The 9,015-nt window shown below is 49.9% G+C and overlaps 1 protein-coding gene across 1 annotated transcript; it reads right to left on the reverse strand.

The window, feature by feature from the left end:
• Positions 1-618: 618 nt before the first annotated feature.
• Positions 619-3,520, reverse strand: LOC119298739 (obtusifoliol 14-alpha demethylase-like). The gene is made up of 3 exons (XM_037576025.1): positions 3,432-3,520; positions 2,355-2,867; positions 619-1,746 (listed from the first exon to the last, which is right to left on the reverse strand). Exons 2-3 carry the CDS (start codon positions 2,832-2,834, stop codon positions 751-753), a joined length of 1,476 nt encoding a protein of 491 aa, XP_037431922.1. The 5' UTR covers positions 2,835-2,867; positions 3,432-3,520; the 3' UTR covers positions 619-750.
• Between the last annotated feature and the right edge of the window lie 5,495 nt (positions 3,521-9,015).

Raw genomic sequence — 9,015 nt, forward strand, 5'->3', positions numbered from 1 at the left:
ATTCATTTGACTCTGCTATAGGGTCATTGCCTCCCGTGTGCTAGCATGCTTCATCATCCTTGTATTATATCCACTGCAAGTTGTGTCTTCTGTGGGGAGGAGGAGGCCATCCAGTACCTATTCTTCGGGTGCGATCATGCCCATGCCATCAGGGCCGGGGGTTGTGCTTCCAGGTGGCATGTCCCATGCTCCCATCGTCGAAGCCCTCTGCACGCCTGTCTCCATGGCATGATTTCCGGCTCGACCTTGCCTCTGCTGCACAACTGTGATGGTTGTGCTATGAGGAATTTGGAAAACATGCAATGCTAAGGTAATTTCCGATGACCACCATCTCATGGTGACCATGGCTCCCAACATCGCTGTCTACGTGCTCTTGTGGTGATGCGATGATTCCGGTCAATCTGCAAGTCCATCCTAGAGGAGTGGGTCAAAAATGTTTTTTTACCAGAAACTTTAAGAATTTCCTACTACATGTACTTTTATTAATCTTTTATAAAGTTTCACAGTATTTACAGAAAAGGGAAAAAAGGAAAAAGACCAGCTAATGGGTGAATCCGCTGAGTTAATGGAAACCAACCAAATGTTTACTAGTGGCACACACTATGAGAAGACCATATATAGCTCATCCAAGGGTTACTGAAAATTATTACAATCATAAAAACATACACAAATACAAGTAATAAGTGATGCACCCATACAAACACAAGCATGCAAGCCGGTGCTCCTCATGCAAATGATATATATAGCAAGCTAGCCTAGCAGCTGGCGTCTCTTGTAGCTAACCATCATATTCCCTTGAGGCTCTGGGATTAACTTACTCCAGTCAGTCTTGGGATAAGGAGATAATAATTTGAGATCAAAGTTGTTGAGCAAGTGGCTCCATATAACTTTAACTTGCATGTAAGCATAGGCATCCCCACTGCAAAAATGCCTTCCACCACCAAAGGATGTATAAGAAAACTTGCCGCCAACCACGTCCTCCTGCCTTACGGGACCAAACCGATCTGGATCATATACCTCGGGGTCCTTATAAATGTAAGGCAAGTAATTGTTTTGTATTATGGGACTTGCAAGAGTATGCCCCTTGGGAATGCCATACTCTTGGCCTTGTCTTGTCCGCACTGTGAAATGTTTAAGTGCCTTGCGAACCAACATTGTTGTTGGTGGGTTCAACCGAAGTGCCTCTTTGATACAATTATGAAGGGTATTCATCTCTAACAAGGCATCATATTCTATTTTGTCCTCGTATTTCATCATGATTTCCTTTTGCTCCTGGGATGCAGCCGCTAAGAACTTTGGATGGGTGAGTAGGCAAGCTCCAGTCCAGGTACTAGCGAGGGAACTTGTGTGCTTTCCACCAAAGATCAATGCAATGATCATCCCGGTTACCTCTGTTTCCGTTGTGGAGCGGCCGTCTTTATACTTGGAATCTATCAATCTTTGTAGCACATCTTCCTCCACTGAGGGGGAGCTCTTACGTGACCTCACAGTTCCAGAAAGTAATTCGATGAGCTTAAGACGTGCTTTGTCACGCCTACGGTTTGCAGGAATTGGAATATATGGGAAGAAGACACTGATCATGTTCACTCCATTTTCGACATCACGAAATAGTTTATAGAACTCATCAAACATCTTCTCCCGAACCTCTTTTCCTAGTAGACATCGGCTCGATATCAACATGAGCAACTCTTCAAACTCATGTTTTAAATCAACTTCTCCTTCCAGGCCCCATTTGCCAAAGTAGCTCTACGGACAAAAGAACATTGATCAATACTAGAAATTTGCAAATCTAGCTAGCATCCTTAAGCATAAATTCAAACTAACTCTCTACACAATATAATCTGTAAGTATGCTGAAGGAAAAAAAATAGTAGTATGCTATAGCAAAATAGCGCACGCCTCAAAATACACTATTAGCGAGGCATTGTACAATAATTTATTTAGCGAGATAATTCTCAGCACGCTCTAGCGTGCTATTAACGGCGCTATAGAATGCTATTGTTAATCAGTGATGCTGATAGGTTACCGAGTACGGAGTACGGACAAATATTTCAATTTTCACAACTCTTCTCAGTTGGAAACTAATAATGTTATTGTTCCATCTTATCTACAAATTCTAATGAGGTAGAAAAAGTTCCATGGTAACTTCTCTTGTAGTTATGAATTCAGAAGACAACACTAGCTAGACTAGTCTCAAGACAGGAGTTTGCAAGCTGCAATATATAAATTATGTTTGGAAGAGTAGTAAATATATAAGTAACAATTAGCCGCTTCCTCATGGTACATTATATAACCACATGATGATGTATTAAAGCTTCTGAATGGAATGAAGGTTACAGAAGATAGCGTGCACACCTCGACCTCTTGAAGCATTGGATCAAGATGTCTCCTCAACTTGGATTGCTTTAATGCATCGAGATAAAAGCGGGACTGCTCAGTCCGAGTGGCTGCATCGACACCTTGACCTATCTCTTGTCCAAACATCGGCACAAGGAACTCAAGAAGATTGCCATGGTTAATCTCTGACTCCAACCCTTGAAAGAAATGGGATTGGACCTCCGGGCCGATCAGAAAGGTTACATTAGTTAGTCCAAAAGGACTAACTGTGAACACACTGCCATACTTATCGTGCAGGCAATTTATCTTAGTTCGAAGGTCCATTGTAAGAAGCCTAGGTAGAAGTCCTAGTAAAGCAAAACCATTCACCACAGGTGGAGGTGGTTTCTCACTGGCTGGAGCAGCGGCCATCCTCCTTCCTCTTATGACCCTGAGTAGGATCACAGTGATGAAAACAAGAGCCACAGCAAACCACTTGGCGCTACTTGCCATCTCCATGCTGACAATCACCAACCAGAATATTGGTTTGTACTGCAAAAATTAATTAACGTGCAGATTAGCAGACTTGCGTAGAATAAAAAGTAAACGTCCAGTCATGTATGGCGCCTCAGTAGCTCAGTCTCCGCATCTACATCTCACCCAGCGGCCAAATAAATTGACTTAGACTTTATATATGAGGAACATGTAGGAATATACTTATGACGAAATTACATAAAAAAGAAGAAGCATAATGCACTGCAGGTGTGTGTGTGTGTGTGTGTGTGTGTGTGTGTGTGTGTGTGTGTGTGTGTGTGTGTAGTTTAAACAGATTAATTCCCATTTTTTTTCTGTTTCCATTTCCTTGTTGGTGTGTATTTGATCGGGTTGTTGCCGAGGGGAAATACCCGATAATTAGTTTCTTATTTGGGGTGATTTCCCTCGATAAACTCTTGAGATATGACAAGGCTTTCGATGATAGACTTGAGGGAAAGACATGAACTACGAAGAAGACAAGGCTTTAGATGGTAGACTTGATAGTTCTGTTCTAGTGCTTAACAATGCCCACAATGAATACATCATTTCGGTGGAGAGGAAACAAATTAACTTCTAACATACCTGAATACGCCTCCAGAATGAGAAGGATCAGAGGACTGCAGCCACCCAAGATTTCCTTCCAAACTCCATATGACCACACAACCCTGTCAGTCTGTCACATATATATAACAGGAGTCAGGAGTAGTACCCGCGAAGAAGCATAAACTGCTAAGGCGATGGCCAACACGTGCAGTGCAGTGCGGCTCTTCTAAGAAACAGAGACAGGCGGCTAAGGAAACTAGAATCCAAAAATGAAGTCAATGCTAGCAGTACATGCTGTACTGATAGTGAAAGTTTGAACGCTTTCAAAGACGTATGCGTGCATCCTGGTGTGGAGACCGCAAATGCTTACCATGAAAATTTCATGGTCACATCTTGTGCTATACACGAAAGAATCTATATCTATCTATCTATACCAGACTCTCTTGATATTCCCGTGTTAATCAGAAATTACGAGTCGATCATCTGGTGGGACCAAATTATTATGGCATAGGTGCAGTTACCAAATCCCAGGCCAAAAATTGCTCAAAAGACCCAAGATCCTTTGTCGGTAGAAAAAATAGAAGTAAGAGAAAAAAAATCTTAGCTCAATCTATTTACGACTCCACGTTTCATTTCACAGCTGTAAAAAAAGAAGGGGAAAACAAATCTCATCACAATCTCAATCTATCAATTGTGCTTGGCTCCGCCCATGTACATAGATTGCTTAATTCACTGTAGCGATTTAAACACTGATTAGCAGTTTACCTAATGATTGGCCTGGGGCTTGTATGTGGCTTGGCACAATCCTGGCTACGGCACTGCGCATCTACAAAAGCTAGATAACCGGCCAGTTATAAATATAGATATACCATTTTTTCGCGAATACACGAGATGCGTATCTTTGTATTGATAGAAGAAGAGTACAAGCATGGGATTATAACGCTTACAAGGCCATGTGCGCACTAGGCATGGTGTACAAGCGAAGGAACACAACAGATGGGGGTATGCTCAGCCCCGCGACCGAAAACTAGAGACTAAGCACCAGGGATAATGTTTTGCAGTCCGGTGGCGCCCGCCTTGGCCCATAGTCGCGCCTCGTCCTTGATGGTATCGGAGGTGAAGTTGATCGATGGTGTCGCTCCGTCAAAAATGCAAGCGTTGCGGTGCTTCCAAATCCACCAAGCTGAGAGGGTGATGAGGGAGGATAGACCCTTGCGCATGGAAGCGGGCGCGAGGTCGAGAGAGGACTTCCACCATAGTTGGAATGGTGTGCCGGGGGCAGGGAGGTCGATGGGCACACGCGGCCAGACGAGGATCTCGTGTCAAATTTGGCGAGAGAAAGAGCATCCGGCAAGAAGGTGGTGCATGGTCTCCTCCTCTTGGTCGCACAGGGCGCAAGTGTCGTTGTGGGGCAATCCGCGGCGTGCCAAGCGCTCCGCGGTCCAGCAGCGGTCTTGCATGGCCAACCAAAGGAAGAACTTGACGCGGAGAGGAGCCCAAGGTCGCCAAGTGAGCTGCCAGAAAGGGTATTCACAAGCTCCAGAGAATAGAGCCTTGTAGCAGGAACTTGCAGTATATGTAGCGGAAGAGGTCCATCGCCAACGTAGCATGTCCGACTCGCTGGAGAGATTAGTGTGCCGCATCAAATGCCACAGCTCGACGTACTGCACCATGGCCGCCGGCCCAAGCGCGCCTCGGATGTACTGCACCCAAGAGCGCTGGTGCAGGCCATCACGCACGCAACGCTCCTTCCGAAGGCGCCTTGGGACGAGAGCGGGAATGAGTGAGGCGATCTCGGCCATGGACCTGCCAGCGGTCCAGTGGTCGGTCCAAAATCTGCAAGTATCTCCAGCAGCAAGCTGCCAAGTCGTGGAGGCTCTGAAGATTGCACTCGCATCCGCGTCGTGGGGGATGTGAAGGTGGCTCCAAGGGCGAGAAGCGTCGGTACATTGCAGCCATAGCCAACGAACACGGAGAGAGATGCCCGTACGTTGAATGTCTCGAATGCCGAGGCCACCGAGGGAGATAGGCCGGCATACACGCTGCCAGTTGACGAGGCACTGACCACCGTTGGCCTTGCCTGATCCTGCCCATAAAAATCCGCGGATGATCCGGTTCACCTTCTTGATGGCAGTGTTGTTAAAGGCAATGGCAGTGAGGAAGTGCGTGGGGATGGCACTTAGGACATGGCGCACAAGGGATAGGCGGTCTCCCTTGGATAGCATAGGTGCCCGCCATGTGGAGAGCTTGCGTCCAAGCTTGTCGATGATTGGTTGCAAGCTCGTCGAAGAGGCCTTGCGGACTGAGAGGGGTAGCCAGAGGTAGGTGATGGGGAAGTGAGTGACGGGGCACTGCATCCCCGCAGCTATAGTAGCAATGTGGTCCTCGGTGCATTGGATAGGAGTGGCCGAAGACTTGTCAAAGTTGGTTTGCAGCCCAGAAGCGAGGCCAAAGACGTGAAGGAGCCTGCGAACCGTGGCGATGTCTTGAGAGTCCGGGTGGCAGAAGATGACCACATCGTCAGCATAAAGGGATATGCTCGAAGCTGCATGACGGGTGGTCAAGCGATGAAGGAGGCTCAGCTCAACCGCATGTAGCAGCATGGAGTTCAGCACGTCGATGACCAGGGTGAAGAGCATGGGTGAGACCGGGTCGCCTTGTCGAAGGCCATGAGCGTGGTCGATCGGAGGTCCTGGGTGGCCGTTGATGAGAACTCTCGTGGAGGCCGTGGAAAGGAGCATGGAGATCCACTCGCGCCAGCGTGGGCCAAACCCAAGGTGCTGTAGAAACTGGAGAAGGAAGGGCCAAGAGATGTTGTCGAATGCTCTAGCAATGTCCAACTTGAGGAGCATGCGCGGCGCCTTCAGGTTGTGCAAGAGACGAGCCGTCTGCTGCACAAGGAGGTAGTTGTCGTGGATACATCGTCCCGCAATAAACACACTTTGGTTGGTGGAGACCATGGTGTTCAGCCGTGGAGCGAGACGAAGGGAGAGAAGCTCCGCGACCAGCTTGGCGAAGATGTGTATGAGACTGATGGGTCTATAGTCAAAGAGGGAGTGCGCATCTGCACGCTTGGGGAGCAACGTAAGAAGGGCCTCATTGAGCTTTTGCAAGCTACGACCATTCATGGCGTAGAACTTGCCGAAAGCCGCAAGAAAGTCGAGCTTGGTCTTGTCCCAACAGGCAACCAAGAACTCAGCGGTAAATCCATTGGGGCTAGGCGCCTTCCCAGTCGGCAGGCTCTTGACAATGTTCCAAATCTCCTCCTCGGTGAATGGCGCGTCAAGCACAAGAAGATCAAACTGCGAAACTCGAAGGGCCTGAAGATCGAGCGTGATGTCGCGATTGGAAGTGCTACCAAGGACATTGGAGAAGTGGACAAAGGCGGCCTCGGTCATCTCATCATGGTCAGTGACAGTTTGGGTGCCAACGCGCAAACTTGTCATAAGGTTTCTTTGCTTGCAATGAGCAGCGTGCACTTTGAGGTAGGAGACCGCCGCGTCGTCACTCCGGAGCCAGGAGAGTCGCACCCACTGCCTCGCGATAGATCGCTCGAGGGACCCTTTTTGAGGATCCACCCATTCCTCCTTGGCCCCTGCGTCGCTCCCGCCGGGGCGACTCGGGTGGCACTAACCCTAGCCCGCCGCCGGCCACCCCTCCCCCATTCTCCTCTCCCTCGCCACCACCGGAGGGGGTCGCCAGAACACTGTGATGAAGCTATGTACCTAGGGTAGGGGCATGGACCTGTCCTAAGGGCCCTACCCAAGGACATCCCTGGAAGAGGTCACCTTTCAATCGACTTGAAGGTACCCACTCGACCAAGAAGCTACCACTCGACCACGAAGCCAACCACTCGACTGCCAGGAGATCTAAAGTCACTCCGTAGGCAAACGGTCGGCTATTAAGTAGTCTTTATGGTCATTATAGCACTTTATTACCAGCGTTACCAGTAATGCCCTGCCTTAATGTACATTGAACCCTTGGTAACGTGGGCTGGCCGGGGTCCTGGCGCACTCTATATAAGCCACCCCCCTCCTCCGAGACAAGGGTTCGCACCTCTGTTATTCACACGCATATAATCCAATCGACTGCCTCCGGGCACCGAGACGTAGGGCTGTTACTTCCTCCGCGAAGGGCCTGAACTCGTACACCATGTGTGTTTACAACCTCTTCATAGCTGAGATCTAGCCTCTCCATACACACCCCCCTACATCACTGTCAGAGTTAGAACCACGACACACTGCGCGTCCGCCATGGAGGGTGGTGGCGAGGATCTGTCTGTCCCGTCTTGCGCAGGGGGCTTTGGAGCCAGGGCAGCGGCCTCGGGTGGTGGAGCGACGTTGACCTCAACTAGGGGCTATCGCTGGTGCTGGCTGTCCCCCTTGGCCACTCGGGTGGCAAGGCGGTGGCAGGTGGTGGCTGTGGGGCGCAGTGGCCGCGGGGGCGCCCGCCCCGAATCTGACGCCTCTGCCCCAACCCTTTCGACCCCTGTCAGATCTGGTCTCCGGCCGCCCCAGGCCGCTGGCGTCGCGTCTGTGGCAGGGGTAGGGGAGACATGGGGCCTGGAGAAATCCAAGGCTGGCTCTGCCGGCCACGACAACAGTGACGCCTGAGGGCACCGTCTCCTACTTGTAGGCGCCGTTAAGGTTATTCCTTTCCCCCTTTGCCTCTCTCCCCTGCTCGTGCGCCGGGGTGAAAACCCAAATCCCTCTGGATTGGGCGGCAGCGATGCTCGCGGCACCGTCACCTTCATGGAGGTGCTGCCTTCGGTGAGCATGCGGTGGTGTGAGTTCGGTCTGATTGGTGGGCGTTTGGCGGCGACATGGTTGGAGTTGGTGGTGTCTTGGTGGTTCCCTATTCGCCTTCTACAGTCATGGCGCCGTCTCCAAGTTCAGTCATGTGGCTTCCCTCCATTGTTGCTCTGTCATCAGCAGTCCCACCGTGCATTCTGCTTCTCCTTGCGTGTTGGTTCCTCCCAGTGCCATGTTTCCCTTTGTGGAGCTCAGCGACGCGTGTTGGTGGTGCTCTGGTATGGCTTTCCGGGTGGCAATGGCGTCGGTTGTACACCCATGCTCTTGGGAGAGCGTTTGCATCATCCAACGGATCTGCGCCTCGTGCCAGGCGAGGGGCTAGGGAGCCCCTTTCGGAGATGTAGGAGGTTGTCTACGATTCCGCTGGAGCCCATGGAGCTGTCAGCATTACTCTCACATGCTAGTTGGGTCTTCTCAAGGCCTGCTGGTGTCTCGGCGGGCTGGATTGCACTCGGTGGAGGGCTTCATCATCTTCAAGCTGTTCTTGTACTTTAGTTTCTTCATCTTTGCTTGTAGATGGTAGGAAGGGCCTATTAGCTGCTTGCACAACACTCTGTATCCTTTTAGCTGTTTCTTTGTTATGACTCTGTAAGTTGGTGGTTGCTGTAATCCTGACCGGTTGATGGCTTTGTTAATTCAAAGCCGGACTCGACTTGAGCCCTCGTTCTAAAAAAAAAGATATACCATTCATATCTAGCGCAATCGGCCGACTTTCCTATTTTCGAAACAACCGAACAAAAAGAGTCACTCCCCGCATGACTGAGTATCGCAGTGCCCCCCCCCCCCTCCCAAACACAACTGCCTACCTCTTC

Source organism: Triticum dicoccoides, chromosome 5A (genome assembly GCF_002162155.2).
Source record: "Triticum dicoccoides isolate Atlit2015 ecotype Zavitan chromosome 5A, WEW_v2.0, whole genome shotgun sequence".
In the NCBI taxonomy this organism is placed as follows: domain Eukaryota; kingdom Viridiplantae; phylum Streptophyta; class Magnoliopsida; order Poales; family Poaceae; genus Triticum; species Triticum dicoccoides.